The following is a 21,609-nucleotide window of genomic DNA, read 5'->3' on the forward strand; positions in this document are numbered from 1 at the left end:
TCACCTGCCACTTGCTACAAAGTCGGTGACCTTTTCCAAATCGAGCCTGTGACAACAGCTTTTTACGCAGTCAGCTCACCTGGGACAGACACGTGGGAGCTGCCCCCAGCATGCCTTTTCTGGAGGCCTCAGCACTGGAGCCTCGCTGTTCACCTGCAGCTCTTTCTGCTTCCCCTGGCAATGCTCTGAGCAGGGAACATGTCCTTTCTCCTCAAATATCAGCTCAGCTCTGCTTTCAACCCTGCCCTCTGTCTTCTCTAGCAGATATCCCTCCCCGTCACTCTCCATGCCTTCATCTATGTTACTTTCATAGTATCTCTTAGCATCACTCGGAGTTTTATCATATATCTATTTGTCCAGCTTCCCTGCTGCAATGAACATACCCAAGAGACAGAGACCTTGGGATTCAGGCTTTGTTTTTGTTGTTGTTTATGACTCAGAGCCCAGAACAGTGCCTGGCACATAATTGGCACTTGGATGGAGGATGGATGGATGGATGGATGGACGGACAGATGGATGGGGGGGTGGACAGACAGATGGATAGGTGGATGGATGAGTGGGTGAGCGGGCGAACTTGGATTGAAGTGCAGTCTCTGGCTCCATATTCAAAGTGACTGCTTAGTGCTCATCGCAGGCATCCTCCCCTTTTGCTCTCCCAGCCACTGCCCAACCATGGCTGTGACTTTACCAGACAAAAATGTTCTACCCTAAACTTGGAAGCCTGCACTTAGTTTCTATCAGAAAGGATTTCAGAACTATGAAGGGCAAGGTTCTGCTCCTTGTTATTGTTGGTGATTCGGTGCCATTCCAGGGGAAGGCCATTAGCTCACTCCTCTGAGCATGTTGCCCTTGGCTTGCTAAGAGGACTCTCTCCCAGAAGGGCAGCAAGGTGCAGGCTTATAGAGGGGGCCTTCTCTAGCTGAATCCCCAGGGGCCATGTGGCATGCTTGCTGCTCAGCATTCAGGGATGTTGGGTGGGAATAGTCTGTGTCAGGGCCTGAAAGAAGCTATGCTTCATCTATGCACCCAGTTCTAGCTGTTCATTTCAGCAGCCTTCATTTCCAAGTTGATATGGAGTGGCTGAGAGGCTCAGTTTTGTTAAGAAACAAGGGTTCTGGTCCCTACTCAGCTGTGTGATCTTGAGAATATCATTTCCCCTGGCTACAACTCAATTTCATCTGGTATACTGTGGAAAAAGTTAGACTACATGATTACTAAGGTTTTTGCCAGGTGTAATGTTTTTAATTATGTTAAGATCTCCTATTTGTATGGTCTTCAAATTTCCTCTTAAAGTCTGCCTTTTGTTAGCATATCTCCATAACACGTATTAATAGTTCAGTCTATCTGGTCATGTGTGCTTTGTCCCACAGCCTTTTCAAGGGGGAGAACCCCATCTCATCTACAGACTTGGCACCCAGAGACTGACACAGTGCCCCAGTACTCGTGCATTCAGTGAGCAGTACAACCCACCTCTTCCTTCTGCATTTGCATACTCATTGGTTGAGTTATAAATGTGCGTGAAGCATCCCCAAAGACAGGTAACTTGTGCAGAATTCATAAATCATCCGTGCATAGGTTCTCAGAATCTTATCACCCATGCATGCCCTCTCTGACACCTCTTGGAAATGGAAACTTCTTTCTAATCCTTCTCCTTTAACTTCATCCCAGTGAAACAACACCAAGGCTTTGGGATCACACTCAGATCCCAGCTCCATCATTTGCTACCTAGTTGTGTGAAACTGTGCTGGTTACTTTGCATCTTTGAGCTTCAGGTTTCTTCATTGTAAATAAGGATAATAATACTAACCTTGCAGGGTTGGTTGCAGGATCAAAGTAGCCTCTAGCACAGTACCTAAGATGTACTCAGTGATTTTAGTTGTTCCCTCCTGGGTTTAGTGCAAGACACCCTTTCCCCTCAGAGCTTTCCCAGCCAACCTTTGGCAGTTGTTCTCTAGGCGTCTTAGTCTATGACACCTTTATTGTTATCTGTCTTGAAACATCTGAACTGACTTCTGAAAAAGGACCGTAGGGTGCTACGAGCCAGGGCACACCGTGGTACCTACGGAAGTGTTTCCTCCTTTCATAGCCCAGTGTCCTGAAAACAACGGGTGCTCAGTTCATGTTGCTCGATGGCAAAGGCGACAGCACAGTGTGCAGGAGCGGAGCATCTTCACCATGTGGCCTTGCTCAGGTCGCGGGCCCTCTTTCTGCTTTAGTTCTCATCATTCAAAAGAAAAGTCTGGATCAAAATATTCCCCAGGCCCTTGCAGTTTTGATATCCTGTGCTGTGACGCTGTATCAGGTTTTAACAAAAGTACAAAAACCTCCTCTTGGGTGCAGGAGTTTCCCTCGACACAGAGAGGCCTCCTGCATATGGGAGCGCAGACTTCTTGCGTGAGCAGCTGCCCTCAGGTCGTTGACAAAGAGGAATGTGTTTGGGGCTCAGCTTTCCTTCAGAAGTAGGCTGGCTTGGCCATCCCATTGTTCTAGGGGGAAGGACCGGCACTGGTTTCTCTCCCGGAAGAATGTGCATCATGACACATGGGTACCAGGTGTTTCCAGCTGAAGCAGAAGCGAGGAAGAGACCTTGATTTTTCACTAAGAATGCTGAGGACGTCTATTACAGATCTCAGGATCTCACAGAGCATCTTGTGAAGGAAAGGTGGGGACAGCTATAATTAAATGGTGGTAAATATGAGCTTTGGGATCAAGACTGCTTGTTGGCAGATTTCAGATCTAGAAAGATCTCACACAGGGACCGTCTAGAATCTCGACCCTTAGATCCCCATTGGCTCCTCTTGACACAACACCGCATGGAGTCGCTGGGGGAGGAGGGGGACATGCACAACCTCTTTCAGGAAGACTTCTTTTCTGGCTTCTCTTCCTCTTTTGCTCAACAGCAGCTAAGCATTGCGGGGGAGGGGTAGCCCTCCACCTTGGTCTTCTTTTCCACTAACCTCTCCTATACATGAGCTTATGTTTTTAAATATCATTTAAGGTCAAAATCTGCAGTTTGGATCTCAGGCATAACTTAGGAAAAACAGAACTCCTGATTCCACCCAAATGGTTCTGTCGCCATACTTTGGAAGACCACTCAGTAATGAAAAGGAATGTGATAATAATACAAGTGACAACTTGGGTGAATTTCAAAAACATTATGCTGAGTACAGGGAGTCAATCACACAAAACTGCACACTCTGTGGTTTTGTGATTCTTTTCATGTGCAATTCTAGGAAAGGTTAAACTGTGGTAACAGGAAGGAGATCAGGGGTTACCTGGAGCTGAGTTTCAGGGAAGTGGATTAATTGCAAAAGGGCCATAAAAAAACTTAGGCTGCTGGAATAGTTCTGTATCCTGATGGTGATGATGGTTATGTGACTGTACACAACTGCCACCGTTTGTCAAAGCTGCACTTACTTAACATGGATGAACTTATTGAGTTTTATTGTACTTCAGTAAAGCTTAGGGGAAAAGAATGACTCCATAGTTTCTGGCCTAAGCAACTGGGCAGCTGGAGAGAGTGAGCAGCTCTTTCCTGACCTGGGTGACACTGGTTAGAGCAAGTGCAGAGGAGAAAAGTCAAGATTTCAATTTGGGATTTTAAATCTGAGATGCCTCTTAGCTGTCCAGAGTAGAGGCGTCAGGTGGGCAGTTGAATTTATGATTCTTGAAGTCAGTATAGAGGTCAGACTAGAGACATAAATTTTGGAGTTATCGACATATAGGTGGTATTTGAAGCAGTGGCCTGGAGGAGATGACCGAGGGTGCAGGGCGGGAATGGAAAAGAGAAGAGCTTGGGGAGGTGGGGGTTGGGGTCAGGAGTGAGGGCGTCCCAGGCACAACAGCCTTTGTAGTGAAGATGCAACAGGACAAACTGTGTAAAAGTACTATTGGCCTACTGCAGTTGTTCCTGCCATGCTAGCTGACCATTCTCATTTGTTTTATTAAGTTGAAATTCACATGATTTATAAATAGCCATTTTTTAAATGTGCCGTTCAGTGGTGCTTAGTTACTTACAGCATTATGAGGTGATCTCCTCTGTCTAGTTTCAGGACTTTTTCATCACCCCAGATAAGCACTGTGTACTCATCAAATAATCACTCCACATCCCCTCTCCCCTGTCCTCTGCTAACCACTGATCTGCTATCTTTATGGATCTGCCTTTTCTGGATACATCCTATAAGAGGAATCATAGACTATACGGCCTTTTGTGTCTCGCTGTTTTCATTGAGCGTGATGTGTCTGAGGTTCGTCCAAGTTGCAGCGTGTATCAGTACTTTGTTCCTTTTTATGGCTGAATACATTATTTTATTTTATTATTCTTCTACTTCTGTCCCCACACTGACTCCTAAGGATGCATGCGTGATTGAGTGTTCTTGCCCGAAAACTTTTCTCCAGTTCTCTGAAAACTCAAGTGGGTGTCCTACAGTTCATTTCAATTCCGGTAGTGGTGTGAGCAACAGACCCCACGGGTTTAGGGCTCAGACCCACAAGACTGCCTATACTTCAGATACCAGTGAAATGAGGTCATTAGGGTGGGCCCTGATCTAATCTGATTAGTGTTCTTATAAGAGGGGATGAGGACATAGACCCACAGAGGAATGACCACACAAGGACCCAGGGAGAAGATGACCCTTTTGTGGGCCCAGGAGAGAGACCTCAGAAGAAACAACTTGTCAAAACCTCAATCTCAAACTTCTAGCCTCCAGAACTGTCAAGGTGTTAGTCACTCAGTAGTGTCCAACTCTTTGCAACCCCATGGACTGAAGCCAGCTGGGCTGTTCATTTCATGGTATTCTCCAGGCAAGAATACTAAAGTGGGTAGCCATTCCCTTCTCCATGGGATCTTCCTGACCCAGGGATCGAACCCAGGTCTTCCTCACTGCAGGCAGATTCTTTACCATCTGAGCCTTAATTATCCACTGTTTAAGCTACCCAGTCTCTGGTACTTTGTTACAGCAGCCTAATACACACTATAAGGATGTAAGCTCCACCAAGGGGAGGAACCATCTCAGGGTCCACCCATCTTTGCATCAACGCAACTCATCTTGACTCTGATGTATATTCATTAGCTGTTTGGTGAATGTATGAATTACTTACCTCAAGGTGAAGATAGAGATCTTTGAAATATGGATATTCTGTTAACCCTGTACAGAGTGGTCCCTGGGCAATGCTCCTTTATCCTTTCAGTTTCTCTGTTTTGAATTTCCTGCCTGTCCTTCTTCACAGAAGGAGCATAACTACAGCTTGATAATCTGCCCAAGGACCAGCCTTAAGAATATAGAGAGATTTTTGTGCTCAAGCTTCCTGAGTGCTTCTCACACACAGGGGCCTCTCTGGATAACTCCCACCTGCTAGGCTGTGTGTCAAAGAATAAAGTTTGCTCAGTATCTGTATTTTGCAGAAATAGAATACCAGTGAATAATAATGTTATAATTTCAGAAACACTGCTATTGAGGGAAAAAAATCAGGTAATAGCTACATAAGATTCAGAAAGGCTTGGTCATAATGATAAGACTGAAAGTTAAGCAGTATTTTATAGTTTACAACCTTTCATTTCACCCTTAAAACAACCTTATGACGGCATAAAGGTGAATTTTATCATCATCCATTTTGTAAAATGAAAATAACAAAATGATAAAAACTAAAGCTCAAAAGTGGAGTCTTTTGGGCCCAGGTTGTGTACAGTAAGTAACTGGAAAAGCCAGAAGTTTAAATGTTGCCCTTTGAATCCTGCAAGCAAGTACTTCTTATGGAACCCCAGTGGGGAAAGTTAGAGGGTTTCTCCTAGGCCCTTTTATTAGTGATTCAAGGAGTGTCTGTGAGTGAAGGATCTGAAAGATGCCAACCCACTGTGTTTTTAAAGAGAGACTGACCCAAGGAGTTCACGGATAGAAGTGGTAGTAGCTGGACTCAGGCCAGCTCTGTGCCCCAGCTGAGGCCCCGTCTGAGAGGTGACAGCAGCCGAGTGTCCTGGGAGTTGGTGTGATAAAAGCAGCCTTGGAAGAGAGCCCAGCGGCTGGCTCCACGTCCCTTTTTCATTTTTCCCATTTCCAAAGACCAGAGATCACGGAAGGAAGAAGAGAGAGATCATTATTTGAGATCGAGCAGGAGTTTTCAAACCATAAATTAAGTTAAAGTGGGCTCACTTGGGACTGACTCGAGGGATGGGAACTTGTCCTTGTAACTTGGCAGACGAAATCGTCATCTGGACCTTTATTGGATTGCAGGCTCTTCTCTGTGTCTCAGCCCTGCCTTTTTTATTCTCCCTAGATGCTCCTGGGTAGGATGTGCTCTTAGCTCAGCACCCTGGGATTACCGCTAAAAGAGATTAGACTCAGAGTGCCCTGATGGGGACCAAAGGACTCTTTAGAGCCCCCTAACCCTAACCTCTGCCTGTAGTCCCAGGAGGTACCATGAGCAGAAACAGTGGGCTTATCACATATTCCTTGACCAGCCTTTTCCCCCATCTTCTCTAGGTCCTTTGGAGCTTTTTGCCCACAGCTGTGCCAGCTGCAGCCCTTCCCCTGGGGAGAGGAATACCTTACAGCTGGTTCCCAACCATGAGTGTAGCTATAAAACATGGGTTTTTTGCAACAAGGAGACCTGAACACAAGCCCCAGCTCTCTGGTCCTTAGTCACACATCTTTGACACATGACTTTCCCTCTCAATCTCAGTTTCCCTTCTGTGCTCACCTCACTGGCTTATTGTAAGGCACTCTGAAATGATGCAAGACAAGCACATTGTCTTGTGCCTGGGCGAAGTGCTCATGGAGCAGGGACTGCCCTGGGAACACAGCCTTCAGCTGTGCATACACACACAGGAAGAACGTGTCTGAGGACAGTCCAGCATGAGGAGAAAGGCTTTGCTTGCCTAGAATAAAGAGATCTCACGACCAGGTTGGAAGGGAGCTTCGAGCTCCTCAAATCTAGTGTTCTGCTTGATGTAGGTGAGCCCTCTCCCACCTGCAGCCTGCTGGGTGACCTCCCACTCCCAAAGGTCCCCAGGCCCGCTTTGCATCAGAATTCATGCTGCTGTCCTTTGCAGAGAAACTCCTTGGCCTCACCCTGGGAGAATCTGCTTCAGTAAGATTTGGGCAGGGCCTGGCAGACCACAGCCAAAAGGCTTGAGAAGCTTTTTGTAGAGATCACATAACCCAGAAGGTTATGTTCTGGGTCTGTTCCTTTACCACTGTGTCTCCAGCAGTTGGCAGGGTCCCCGGTGCACAGTAGGAATGTGATGAACACCTGCCAGGTAGGTGTTCAATCATGCAGCCTCATCTAGAACTGTCCCAGTGCCCAGAAGCTTCTCCCTGAAAATGCAGCTCACTTCTGTCTGGGCAAACTCCGGTGGTACTTACAGTCTGGCCCATAAGAAGCAAAATCTATCTTCCTTCAATCTTAACTCATGCAGCCTAATTCTACCTTCTAGAGTGACACTGATTCTAATTCCTCTTAGAAGGGATTATCCCTCAGCTATAGAGGTCAGTAAGGGTGAAGTATTTTTGTCCAAATGAAATCAGGGTTGGCTGAACCAAGGTATAAACTGGAGCCAGGGGTGCTTCAACAAGCAGCCCAAAGGAAACAAAAGGATGGACGATGGGACCTTTTTAATTAGAGCATGTGGACTCCATCTCAAGGACAAAAACGTGGGGTATAGAAACCTGGTTAAGGATCTCAGTGCACCCTCGTGAAATAGAATCCTTTGCCATTTTAGAGAGGCAGAACCTGAGAAGCTAAGAACTTGCCCAGGATTACCATTCAGGCATAGAAGAGCTTGAAATTTGAACCAGATGAGAATTAAAATTCAAGGAAAGAAGAGGAGGCCAAGTTGGAGAAGCTTAAACATAGGGGAAAAACAAACCACGTGGTGTAGAGTTGGTGGTGGAGTCCCAGCTCTTGTGTTGATGGTGTAACATCTCCCTCCCTTTCTGTGGGCTTCATCTGTCAGAGTAGGCGATTCGAGGGGAATTACTAAGCCCTCCTCAGCCCCTGTGAACCTCTGTGATCCGAGAGTGCATTTAGCTGGAGCTGAACGGAAGAAGTTGGAGCTGTGAAACCTGCAAGTTCAGAAACAATCCTTTCAAGCCTTTCAGGGTTGTTTAAATACCCTTTTGTGTCGCATCTTCTCAGGAGATGTTTTATTGTTCGGCACCCACTCGTAGTGGGGGGGTGGGGGTGCACCTGTGGCTGTGAAGGATTCTGTCAGATGTTTAGTAAATGACAATGTGATACTCTTGTGTTTTCCTTATTGCAGCCATCCTGCACTCACACATGCATGCAATGGTGCTATTAAAGCCTTTCTCTTTTAAAATAGCTTAGTAGAATATGTAAGAGGTTGGAAGTGCATTGTTAACTTTCTCTGCTGATACTCAGGACAGTTTTCATATTCACCTGCTGCCTTAAGCACAGCTGGTTTGGTGTGCAGCAGTGATTGGCAGACTCCCTCTGTGTACCCAGGAGCTTCCCAGGGGGTGAGGAAAGAGAGCTCTGGAAGCATCCATGATCAGGACGAGAGCTACTGCTCCTGGTGTTTACCTGAAGAGGTTAACTAGTGCCCACCTAATTCCATGCCATTCACATAGAGCCCACCAGTTCCAGGCTAGGTTTATGGGTAACAGATAGTATTTACTTTTCATTTATCCATTCATCTGTCCCTCCATCCACACTATACTAGGCCCCAGGAGCATTAACTTTTTCAGTCAAGAAAGCAAAATCATTAAATTTGACTTCTAAATATTTCTCTGGCCAAGTAAAGCAAAATATTGGGTTGGCCCAAAAGTTCATTTGAGTTTTTCCTTAACAGCATACTAAAACCCAAACAAACTTTTTGGCCAACCCAATAGAGTAGCAAGGGGCTTCCCTGAGGGAAAGGCGACCAAGTATGAATCTGCTAAGGTGTCAGGGAAACAGAGGTGATGAGGATGGAGCCAGGAAGGGGATGAGTTTGAAAAATAAAAGATAAAACCTGTAGGAGCTGCTTATAGCAGTGATGTGAGAGGTGAGGGGGGCAGGGTGTCTTGGTTGACTCAAAGGTCCTGGCTTTGGTGACAAGTTGGGTCTTGATGCTACCAACCAACAGAATAGGCAGGAATCAGGCTGTTATTTATGAAGAGAAAATTATGGATCTGATTTTGATCAGTTTGAGTTGAAGGTCTCTGTGAAAGAGCCAAATGAACCCGTGAGCAGGTAGTTGGATTTAAGAGTAAGAAGCTCTGGAAAGCAGTCTGAGATGGAGATGGGTAACGATCTTCCTTTTGGTAGTATTTGAAGCCACTGGAGTAGATTCCATCACCCAGGGATAAAATGTAGAGCAAAGAGAGGGGCCGAGGATGGGCGTTGGGGAGCCCAGCTTTGAAGGGGAGGCAGAGGGAGGGGAGCCCCTGAAGGAGGCAGGGAAGGAGTTTTCAGAGGGAAGAAAACAGCCCAGAGACTAGTGCCACAGAAGTTAAAGGCTTCAGTGGGGCGGGGGAGAGGCCAGTAGGGCGGCAGGTAGGGGAGCCGTTGGCCAAATTTCCTAGAGTCCTGCCTATGTAGCTAGTGTCAGTGCTTCAAGCAGAAAACCTAGACTTCACGAACAATGACGATCACAAAAGAGAAGTCGAAAAATGCCTCTAGTTGAGCACCTACCAAGGCCCGGGTGCTTTATTTATGCATATTATTTATCTGCACATTTATTTTTGGAGGCAAGTGGGGAAATTCTATTCTTGTCCTTTTACTGATAAGGAACTTGAGGCCCAGAGAAATTATGCCTTGGTCAAGCCATAGATAACTGGGGCTAGAACTCTGTTTTGCCTCGTTCTAAAACCCTTTGTCTTTCTAATTTACACCTGGTGGATGAATGCCCCACCTGTCCTTGCCACATCCAGGGTGCCCCCTGGAAGCATCACCATGCCCTGCTCCCTTGGGCCCTCACCTCCTGAATGGCAGGAGCCTTGCCTGGAGCCAAAAGCTGCGGAAGGAGGGAGCCAGGGGAGCTCCCAGTCTGGAGTCATTCGTCTGCTGGCTGGTGACACCAACACCAGGGCCCCACCAGAAGAGCAAGCTTGTTCGCTCTTGTCTGGCTGTTCATGGTGATGTATGAATAAGCAAAGAAGACAGCTTCATTTTCATAAGTTAACTTGTGCCTAGAGTAAGGAAGACGGGAAACAGTGCACTTAATCATAACCACAGGGCCAGCACAGAAAACAATGACAAAGCCTTTTCTGTTTGCCATGGTGTTTTATGATAATAACTCCTAAGGAGAGGAGACAGACGGTGTGGGATGCTGAGGGAGGCGGCACACCAGCCACCTGAGTCATCTCCCTGAGAGGATTCCCTGGGATTTTTCCTCTTAATGGAATGGCAAGCCCAGGATGTGTTTGCATCATCAAGATTAAGGTTTTAGACTTTGACGTCCAGAGACCACACCCTGATTGCAGATGCCGCCTGGCTGGTGAGCTGGGATTGGCGAAGCTGTGAAGGATAATCTGTCTCACATGTGCTGTCACTGGGGACCTGGGGGGACCTGATGTCTAGGAGGGTGTGACAGAATAGCAGTGTCATCCGAGAAGCTTTGGGGGAAGCCCAGGAGCTTGGAGGTTGGGTGGAAGGGGCAAGTGTGGCTGCGGTTCGGCAGGGGCTGTGGTAGATGCTCCAGGAGAGATGGGAAGTAGACTTCATCCACCCTGCCCATAGAATCCACTACTCCCTGCCCTCCACTCCTCTGACTTATCAGCATTTCTGTCATTGCAAGCATCTTGCTAAGTCATAATTGTTTATCTTTCTCCTTCTAACTGCCTCTAGGGTGCAGACTGTATTTTATTTGTCTTTGATTCCTTAGTACTTTGTGTGGTATCTGACACAAAGCAAACCCTCAGTCAGTATTAAACTTAACCAAAGCCTAGGCAGAGTAAGGGTGGTGTCAGCTAAGGAAGCAAGGAAATGGCTGAGACCACAGATGCCTGAATCCAGGTAGAGGGGAAAGAATATAGGGCTGGGGGACTCTGGGTATAATGTTAAGTGTAGATACCTACTGAACATTTTACTGTTTTCTGGACATTGTTTACTGGCGATCTGTGAATAAGCAAAGAACACAGCTTCATTTTCACAAATTAACTTGTGCCTGTGTGTGTGTACTCAGTCGTGTCTGACTCTTTGCAACCCCAAGAACTGTAGCCCACCAGGCTCCTCTGTCCATGAGATTTCCCAGACGAGAAAGGTGGAGTGCGTTGCCATTCCCTACCCAGGGATCGAACCCACGTCTCTCGAGTCTGCTGCATTGGCAGTCAGGTTCTTTACCACTAGCGCCACCTGGAAAGCCCTAACTTGTACCTAGAGAAAAGAAAATGTTTAAAGTATGTACTTTTTGTCCACACCGTGTTATAAATGAATGGAAAAAAAAAAAAAAAAAAGGCACAGAGAGATTAAGTAACTAGTCAAAGGTCACACAGCTATCAGCTGGGCAGGGAGCCAGGATTGGAGCCCAGGGAGTCTGGCTCTGTTATTCGCTTTCGTCACCACTGTACTACACTCGGGAAGTGTAGCACTAGAGGAGGCCGCTGGACTCTGCTGGTCGATGAACTGGATTTATACACCACATGAGTTGATTGTGTGCTAGTGGCTCTTCAGGGGAACCTTGCCATTGACTAAAGCAGAGACAGAGCTCCCAGACCTTGATGAATAATTCTCAAATTTTAATATACATCCAAATTACCTGGGGAATTTTTGAATGCATATTACCAGACTCAATGGCCAGAATTCTTATTTAGATGAGTGTTAGGTGACAAGGTAATTAATATGTAATATTATACCCACACTCCCAGACCTTAGAGATAAAATAGAAAAATGAGAACAAAATGTCACCTGATTTTGCTGGTAACAGTAAGTTTGGAGGATTTAACTTAATGTGCATCTACAGTGGATATTCACTTTGCAGACAAAGGTCCATATAGTCATAGTTATAGTTTTTCCAGTAGTCATGTAGGGACGTGAGATTTGGACCATAAAGAAGACTGAGAACCAAAGAATTGATGCTTTTGAACTGTGGTGCTGGAGAAGACTCTTGAGAGTCCCTTGGGCAGCAAAGAGATCAAATTAGTCATTCCTAAAGGAAATCAACCCTGAATATTCATTGGAAGGACTAATGCTGAAGTTGAAGCTCCAATACTTTGGCCACCTAATGCAAAGAACCAACTCATTGGAAAAGACACTGATGCTGGGAAAGACTGAGGGCAGAAGGGCCATCAGAGGATGAGATGGGTTGGATGGCATCATCAACTCAGTGGACATGAATTTGAGCAAACTCCGGGAGATAGTGAAGGATAGGGAAGCCTGGTGTGCTGCAGTCCATGCGGTCACAAAGAGTTGGATACATCTGAGTGAGTGAACGACAACAGCAGTGGATATTCAGAATACCAACCCCAGAGCTGGAATGGCCCAGCTTGTCACAGGAAGCATGCGGTGACTGCAGCCTGGTTCAGAGGGGGCCTGCCCTGTGAGACTCATCCAAGGCTACCCTCTGCTGGCAGGCTGGCTCCTGGGAGCCAGGAGGAAGGAGGGCGGGGCTGAGCTACCTGAACTCAGGTCTCTCTGAAACTCATGGGAGCAGGTAATTCCTTCCACATGCCCTTAATGAGAAATGGGAAGCAGCCTTCCAGTCACAATGAATTTCACAGCTGAGGCCCAGAAATCTGTCTTAACAAGAAGCTCTGGTGTTTCTTGATCTTCCCCACCCAGGGATTGAACCCAGGTCTCCTGCATTGCAGGCAGATTCTTTACCATCTGAGCCACCAGGGAAGCCCTAATTGGTCCTCGGACCACACTTAAAGAAACAAAGTTCTAGCAACTTTCCTGGCAGTCCAGTGGCTAAGACTTTGCCTTCCAATGCAGGGTGTGTGGGTTCAGTCCCTTTTTGGGGAGCTAAGATCCCGCATGCCTCATGGCCAAAAAGTCAGAACATAAACAACAGAAGCAATACTGTAACAAAGTCAACAAAGACTTGAAAAATGGTCCATGTCAAAAAAAAAAAATCTTAAAAAAATAATATTCTAGAAAGTCTTTGTTCTAGAAACAAAGTGCTAGCTGACCTCCAAAAAGAAAACCATGTGGATGGACTTGCTGTCTTTCAGAAGCTGACAGATGAGCTTGAATGATGGTATTTCAAAAGAGCTGTTACATTACTTACATGGTGTTTCACATGGCCCAGCCCCTGTGGTTAGCTTTAACATATGTGAAGTCATTTAAACCCGTGAAGTCACAATAGTTAGATATTAGGGCAGAGAGAGGTTAAGTAATTTTCTCCAAGCTGCACAGCTGAAACGTGGCAGGGCTCGAAATTGGAACCAGGATGTCTGGCTCCAGTCTTGCCCTCTGGCTACACTGCTACAAGTGGTTCCGTATCCACTGACACAGATTTCTGCAGGGGTGAAGGCACCAAGCAGTCCGCCCAGGGTGTTCCCAAACCCACTGGCAAACCCAGCTATCAATTTACTCATTGACAGAGCAGCTAATGAATTCATCTAAAAAAGCAAAATGAAGTCTTAGTAGCTGTTTATTATTTTGCCTTCCCAACCAGTGGATATTAAAATGCTAACTATCATGTTGCTAATTAAGGATTTTGTTTTCTTCACCTTGAAGAGGACTGGCATAACGTGAAAGGGCTGTATGCCACCATCATAAGAAATGCAGCCCGGGCGCAAAACGAGAGAAGGAGCACTTGGATGTTATTCTTTGAGATCACATGTTTTAAGGTTAACAATGCAAATTACTCCTTCTCTGGAGATGAAGACCTTCAGTTGAAGACTCCAGTAGAGCAACCCATATAAAAAATGCTTCAGGAGCTGTCACCCCATGTTGGCAGTTTTCCACGCAGCTGAGGATAATGCCAGGGTTCCCAGAGCCGAGTGGGAGAATGTGTTGATTTTGGCAAATGGAGAAAGGATGAAATGCTTTGCAGTGTCAGAAATGTGGGGACGCTAATATACTAACATAAGTGGTCTCCAATCAGGAGAGATTTATGTACCAGACATCATTTATTTAGCAGACATTTATTAATGCGTTAGTGTGTTAGCTATTACACAGTCCTTGCCCTTGGTCAAATGGAGAGATGGACATTTACAGATGAGATGTGTATGTGAATATTATCCACTGTGTCCTTGGCAGGACGTAAGTCAGCAGACGGCAGAAATACCCAGGAGTGCTAGGTAGAAATGTCCCCCATCACAGGCATCTTCTGGCTAGAGATGAGCCTGAAAGGAATACTGTTGAGGGTTGGCAGGTGGGCAGGCCTAGCGAGAGCTGTATGAGCAAGACAGATGTGAGGACACAAGCAGCAGAACTGTGCACTTTCGTGTGGCTATTAGAGAATTCACCTGTAGAAGTAGATTGAGGCAGAATACAGTTCACGGAATTCCAGAAAGTGGAATTTGGACTTCCAGACAGCTGAAGATTGTCTTTTGTGAAATTCAGATGGCCATCCTAGATTCAATGAAACCTCATTCCCTTTTGTCATTTCTGAGCAGGTGACACTCTTCCTTCATCGTACCAAAAAGCCATGATGGTGCCAACTAGGGTCATTAGTAATGATGAACAAGCTCCCCCAAAGACCCCATATCCCCTTTGCATTCTAACCTCAGAGCGAGATTATTTAGTAGGCTCTCTAACAAGGTCACAGCATCGGGACTCGGCACGCAGCTTGCTTGACTGAGGGCACCGCGCCTTTCAGTTCTGTTTTACACAAACGTCCCAAGCTTGTTGCGTGTGAAATTGATTGGCTCTTGCACTTGCTGAATTGGTGATCTGTTTTTCTGAGGGATTCTACATGTATTGGATATGATCATATACAATGACAAAGTGGGTGGTAGTATTTTTCCTATGCCTCTAATTTATGTATTTGTGCTGGGGTGATGATTTAGATGGGAGCTCGATAAATTGATCAAGTAAATTACACCAAACCCACACACCATCATTTCAAGGAGCTGTCATCACACCAAGGAGGTTTTATTTCACCCAGCATGGTATTCTCGGAGAACCACTGTTTTCTTCACGTGCTGCTGGGCTTTCATTTGGTCAGAAACGGCTTTATTTCTCAGACTGGCCAACAATATAAGAATTTTAGCTCCAGAAGGCATTGGTTAGCTGTGACAGACAGTGCCTGTTCATCTCCTGTGACCTTTAGCAAGTTATTTAAACTTTCTGAGTCTCAGTTTCTTATCCTATAAAATGTAGATTCATCATTTCTACCTCAAACATTTGTCCTAAAGGTAAGCAATAATGCACTGACAGTGGAAAGAATCCGGACGTTAGACGACTATGGATGCATATCTTAGCTCTGCTGCTACTTGTGCAAATCATGATCCCATGTGAGCCCACAGTTTCTTAGTCTATAAAAGCTGTTGATCATAGTTGCATGGAGGAATGGCTTCTGCACGTGGCAGGATAGGGTTGTCTAAGAGAAGACAGCTGATTCTGATGCCTACCTGCCCCACCTAGAAGACCTGAGTCCAGAAACATTAACACACAAGGAAGTTGGGGTGAGTGGCGGACTCACCTGAGGTGCTAAAGCTGCTAAGAAATTGCCTGAGAGACCTGACTCACCTTTGATCCTATGTGATTCTCATTATACTCACAAGCAATGCCAACGTCAGAGCCAAGCTCTGGGGACAGAGAAGCAGTTGTTCCTCTAGAAAACACTCCTGCCTTGCTGACACAAGACAGACTGGATGTGATAGTCAAAATGCTGTGAGAGGGAGGCTCTTCTCTGGGATATCCTTTCTCATTAGCCAAGGGTCCTTTCTTCCTTTCTGAGTGAGAAAATTAGCTCATGCCCTGAAAGCCAGTACATTAATATACCTTGAGAAAGAACTGGAACATTTAAAGAAGAGTATAGCAGTAAATAATACATGTTGCATGAGTTAAGGGATGGATGGATGGATAGATGAATGATTGGGGATTCTGGCTTTATCACAGACTAACTGAATGACCTTGCATACTGTCAGTTCAGTCCTGTCCGACTCTTTTCGACCCCATGGACTGCACCCTGCCAGGCTCCTCTGTCCATGGGATTCTCCAGGCAAGAATACTGGAGTGGGTTGCTGTGCACTCCTGCAGGGGATCTTCCTGACCCAGGGAGCAAACCCACATCTCCTGCATTGGCAGGCAAATTCTTTGCTACTAGTGGCACCTGGGAAACCATGAATGACCTTGGGCAAGTTAATTAGCTATTGTGGGTGACCTCCATTTCTTTTCTATAAAATAGGGATGATGAAAATGGCTAAGCTGCCTAAGTGTGAGAATTAAATACGTTAATAGAAGTTAAGCACTTACATCAGGTCTCGGTACCTCATAAACGAAAGCTGCATTACGATGATTTGCTGCTGTTCCCTGTTCTGTACTCACATGGCTCGGCTTCTTTTATGACTTTTGCATTCTCTGTACTTTGCAGGTCAGCAGGTCCTGGGCCTGGTAGAGAACCAGAGTGATTGGTACCTTGGAAACCTGTGGAAAAATCACCGTCCTTGGCCTGCCCTTGGAAGAGGCTACAACACAGGTAAACTCAGGAGGGTGACATGCTGGGCACTGGAGGGTGGGGTGCGATGTGATGTGAGGACTTTCTCAGGAAGAGGAGGTAAGTCAAAGCACGGAGAAGCCACCTGGTTGCCTGAGCTCGGCAGCAGACTGTACTCGAGTTGGCCCTCTGGTGCTTGCTTAGGGCTGCAGCTACAGGCAGTGTCAGTGGCAGTCGGTGGCATTCTCTCCTGACCTCCAGTCCCTGATCCAGCTGGCATCTTTATGAGTGTCACCTGTAGGATTCATTGTCTTTGTATGGGGATCAAAGTAGCTGATTTTTTTTTTTTTTTTTTTTGCTACAACCTGTCATAGTTGCAGCATGTAGGATCTAGTTCCCTGTGTGTGTACTAAGTTACTTCAGTCACGTCTGACTCTTTGCAACCCCATGGACTATAGCCCACCAGGCTCCTCTGTCCATGGAATTTTCCAGGCAAGAATACTGGAGTGGGGTGCCATTTCCTCCTCCAGGGGATCTTCCCAACCCAGGGATCGAACCCACATCTCTTACGTCTCCTGAATTGGCAGGAGAGTTCTTTACCACTAGCGCCACCTTGGAAGGCCTTAATTCCCTGACTAGGAATCAAACCCAAGCACCCTGCATTGGGAGTGTAGAGTCTTAGTCACTGTACCCCTGGGGAAGTCCCCTGATGTCTTACTGACTCTTAAAGTTTCTGATTAAAAGTGACATAAATTTTTTTGCAATTTTTTTTAACTCGAAGTATAGTTGATTTATAATGTGTTAGTTTCAGATGTATGGCAGTGATTCAGCTATACATACATATTTTTTTTCAGATTCTTTTCCCTTATAGGTTTTTACAAAATATTGAATATAGTTCCCTGTGCTATACAGTAGGTCCTTGCTGGCTATCTATTTTTTATATAGTAGTATGTATATGCTAATCTCAAACTCCTAATTTATCCCTCCCCCCTTCCACCTTGGTAACCATCAGTTTGTTTTCTATGTCTATGTGTCTATTTCTGCTTTGTATATAAGTTCATTTGTACCTTTTTCTTTCAGATTCCACATATAAGTGATGCATATGATGCTTGTCTTTCTCTGAATGGCTTCCTTCGCTTAGTATGATCATCTCTAGTTGCATTCATGTTGCTGCAAGTGGTATTATTTCATCCTTTTGTGGCTGAGTAATATTCCATCATGTGTATATACCACATCTTCTTTATCCTTTCATCTAACAAGGAACTTTCACGTTGCTTTCATGTTTTGGCTATTGTAAATAATGCTGCAGTGAACACTGAGGTGCATGTGTCTTTTCCAAGAAGTGACATTTCCAACAACATTAAATTGGCTAAAGGATACCATGTGGTTGTGCCCACCTTCAGTGGGTGTGGCCAAGTGTAACACAGCCATGTGCCTGGAAGGAGAAAAGGCACATATATTTGTTAATTGGTAGTTAAAAGGAGCATAGCCCCTAAACACCCTGTGTCAGAAATCAAATCCATTTTCTGTCTTGCTGCTAACCCCACACACGGGTCTCTTCTCTTCTTTGTCTCTATTAGTAGTGTCATTCATTCATTCATTCATTCTTCATTCACCTCCTGTCTGTCTAACACTTACTGTGTGCTGGGCCCTGTGCTAGTGTACCAGACATAGCCCATGACCTTGTGGAGCTTATAAAGAAGGAAACTAGAGTAATCTCCGCTCTTTAGGCTCTGGTCCTGCCACTGTCTACCTTCAGAATGCCTCCGGAGATCCTCTTTGCTTTGACACCCAGTTCTCAAGGGTGAAGACCTGTGTTGTGGGTCAGGATGAGAACTTGGAGCTCAGGGAGAGCAGTAGGTCAGACCAAGATGGGCTGGGACTCAGAACCTAGACCAGCTCTACTGAGTTAGGGCAGGGGTCTGGGGGTGGTGCCCCCGAAGGTGATATGTGGTAGACGATCCTGGAGACTCAGGTGAGTCTGTAGTGGGAGGAGTCAGTCAGCTTTGAGTGCTGAGGGTCAGATGCAAATATGAGACCCCGGCGGCCACAGGATGAAGGATGAGAGTTGAGCATCCAGATGTGCACATTCAGAGATCGGGTCAGAGTGGGGTCAAAGCTGGAATAAGACAAGGAAAGAAAGGTCCAGGCTGAATGTCCTGGGCAGCCAGAGGTCAGGGATGCCTGTATTGAAGGCCGTCCTGAGTGGGGAGACATTCCTTAGCTGACATTTGCCAGAAGGTCCAGGCGTCCCTCACAGGATGTCATTTTCCTCTGTAACACCTACCAGGCATCACAACCTGTGGGGGCTGCAGTTGACAAATTTTAACCTCCAGCACTTCCCTGCTGTACAGGGTATTAACCCTTGAGTCACAGAATGGTGGGGGATTCTGGCCATCCCTGAGAGAGGCCAGGTTCAGGATGGTTGTTGTTCGGTCGCTCAGTTGTGTCTGACTCTTTGCAATCCCATGGACTGCAGCACTCCAGGCTTCCCTGTCCTTCACCATCTCCCGGAGCTTGCTCAAACTCATGTCCATTGAGTCAGTGATACCATCCAGCCATCTTGTCCTCTGTCATCCTCTTCTCCTCCTGCCTTCAGTCCTTCCTAGCATCAGAGTCTTTTTCCAGTGAGTTGGCGCTTCACATCAGTTGGCCAAAGTATTGAAGCTTCAGCTTCAGCATCAGTCCTTCCAATGAATATTCAAGGTTGATTTCTTTTAGAATTGACTGGTTTGATCTCCTTGCTGTCCAAAGGACTCTCAGGAGTCTTTTCCAACACCACAGTTCAAAAGCATCAATTCTTCAGGTTCAGGGAGGGGGCCCCAAAATGGGCTCAAATCAGCAGCTCTGATTAGCTGGTGTGGAGGTATTTCTGTTATGGTAATGGGCAAGGCGATGTCTCTGCATCCCAGCTAAGTACTGGCCAAGTGCTGTGCCCGGTGTGTTCTAGGTGTTACTCTCATCTGATCCTCACACTAACCTCATGGGGCAGGAACTATTCTCATCTCTATTTTATACCTAGGAAACTCAAGCTTAGAGAGTTAAAGGTTGGAATCTGATAAGTAAGGAGCCTGCTGTTGACCACTAACCTTCCTAGCTTGAATTTTAGTGGCCTCAGAATCAAGAATCCTTTTTTAAAAGGTAACCCTGTCTCAGTAAATCACTTTCAGTTGGGACTGTCCGCTGGTCACCTGGCTCTGTGTCAAAGATCTGGGGACAGGTGAGATTTGACTACTTAAATCTATGAGCGTATTAGATCATTTTAGCTGCTAGAAAGTTCTGAACGAAGTGACTTTGGTCTTTGTAAAGCCTTTTTATGTGAAATTCCTGGACCGTGCAGGTTATACAAAGTGAGGAAAGAGAACTGCAAAATTGTTTAAATCATTTCTCTACCTTAACTACAAAGTTAACAATGCATGGAGAGAAATTTGATCTGATCAAGAAGAGAAAGCATGAAAATAATTTCTTCTTTCTGTGACTTCGGAATCATTGCAATATTTTAGGCAAACAATAATGTAAGAACTCTTGATGCTTTTGTTATCTTATTCAACAAATCACAAAATACAACAGAATAATACTGTTTTTAAAAAATGTGGGATCTTGACTCTGCACCTTGAAAGGTCTGGAGGAGCCCAGGGTTCTACATTATACAAAGTCTCCAAGATGTTTCTGGAGCAGAAGGTGCAAGGATCTGCACTGATTAAACATGATACCTTGTTTCCCCTTCCCCTCCAAGGGACGGTTTTATCAGTGCGTTTGAGGCTGGACCCTTTAGAGACCCACAGTGGGCCAGTGAGAGGGCTTCCCCTGCTTCTTTTGCTCAGAGAATGATCACCTCATGTTGATCTCCTGTGCCTGGATTTCTACACCTTCACTCCAGGCTTTCTTAAAGCTGGAGACACCCATGCTTCTCTGAAGGGTGAAGGGGCATTGCAGGTAAACCCCGGTGTGTGTTTAGTCCCTGCCTTCCACAGCATGGAATAATAGAAAATGTCACATGGAGATAAACTATAGTGCCTCCAGGGCACAGGATCAGGGCCGTGATTATCCACATCAAACAAAAACCACCGGTTATCAATCTGGGTTTGCAAGGGGAAAGAAAAATGTAGCACACTGGGGAATTTATTATGACCAAAATGGCATGTCCCCTCCTGCTCCTCCTGGTCTATCTCTGCCTGTGAGGTTAGGAGACAGACAGGTACCTAAACCCTCTCAGCTCCTACTTGGTATGCCAAGACAGTGACTTCCTTCCCTTCTTGCTGCTTTTGAAAGGGCAGAGCAGATGGGGGAAAACCCTGGTAGAAGTGATGTGTCCATTTAAATCAGCCAGTGACATCAAGTGATCATTAGAAAAGGATTTATGGGACATCAAAATGCATTGACGTTCATGACGGGATTTGTTATTTTAAGACTGAGGATTGTGCCACACATCAGTGGATGAGTCATCCAGGCCAGTCATTTAGATTCTCTTGGAAATTGTGAGGACTCCACTTGAGGGAACCTGTCTCCCTGAATCCAAGTGCATCTCAGGCATCCAGACAGGGTGTCTTCAGCCAAGCCCTGTGCTGAGCCTTCAGCCTGGTGCTGGGAAACTAAGGCAGTTTCGGGTTAGGCTGGAATTCAGCTGCTTAGTCTCTGGGAGCTTAGCCAAGTTGCCTCCTTAAACCTTAGTTCTCTCCCTGGTAAAATACGATAAATAACAACAGTACCTAGTGTGTGAATATTAATGAGGTTAGTTGTTTAATCAGCTTTTAGTCTATGGCCTGTTGTATTTTTCTACCACTTATTCCATTAGATGAATGAGATCCACCTGCTTTGTTGTTTTTTAACATCTTTTTTTAAAAGATTTTATTCACTTATTTTTGGCTGCACTGGGTCTTTGTTGCTGCACGTGAGCTTTCTCTAGTTTTGGTAAACAGGAGCTGCTTTCTAGTTGCCGTGTGCAGGCTTCTCACTGTGGTGGCTTCTCTTGTTGCAAAGCACAGGCTGTAGGTGTGCAGGCTCAGTCGTTGTGGCACGAGGGCTTAGTTGCCTCGAGGCACATGGGAACCTCCCAGTTCAGTTCAGTTCAGTCGCTCAGTCGTGTCCGACTCTCTGCAGCCCCATGAACCGCAGCACGCAGG

At 45.8% G+C, this 21,609-nt stretch overlaps 1 protein-coding gene across 3 annotated transcripts in view; it reads left to right on the forward strand.

The window, feature by feature from the left end:
- LARGE (like-glycosyltransferase) overlaps positions 1–21,609 on the forward strand; it is a 619,028-nt gene that overhangs the window by 467,126 nt on the left and 130,293 nt on the right. For all 3 annotated transcript variants that reach the window (XM_010853352.1, XM_010853354.1, XM_010853353.1), the window contains exon 7: positions 16,424–16,528. In XM_010853352.1, the coding sequence (XP_010851654.1) occupies positions 16,424–16,528 (105 nt within the window). The remainder of the gene's footprint in view (positions 1–16,423; positions 16,529–21,609) is intronic.

The sequence above is a fragment of the Bison bison genome, unplaced genomic scaffold (genome assembly GCF_000754665.1).
Source record: "Bison bison bison isolate TAMUID 2011002044 unplaced genomic scaffold, Bison_UMD1.0 scf7180017864327, whole genome shotgun sequence".
NCBI classification, from domain to species: Eukaryota; Metazoa; Chordata; class Mammalia; order Artiodactyla; family Bovidae; genus Bison; species Bison bison.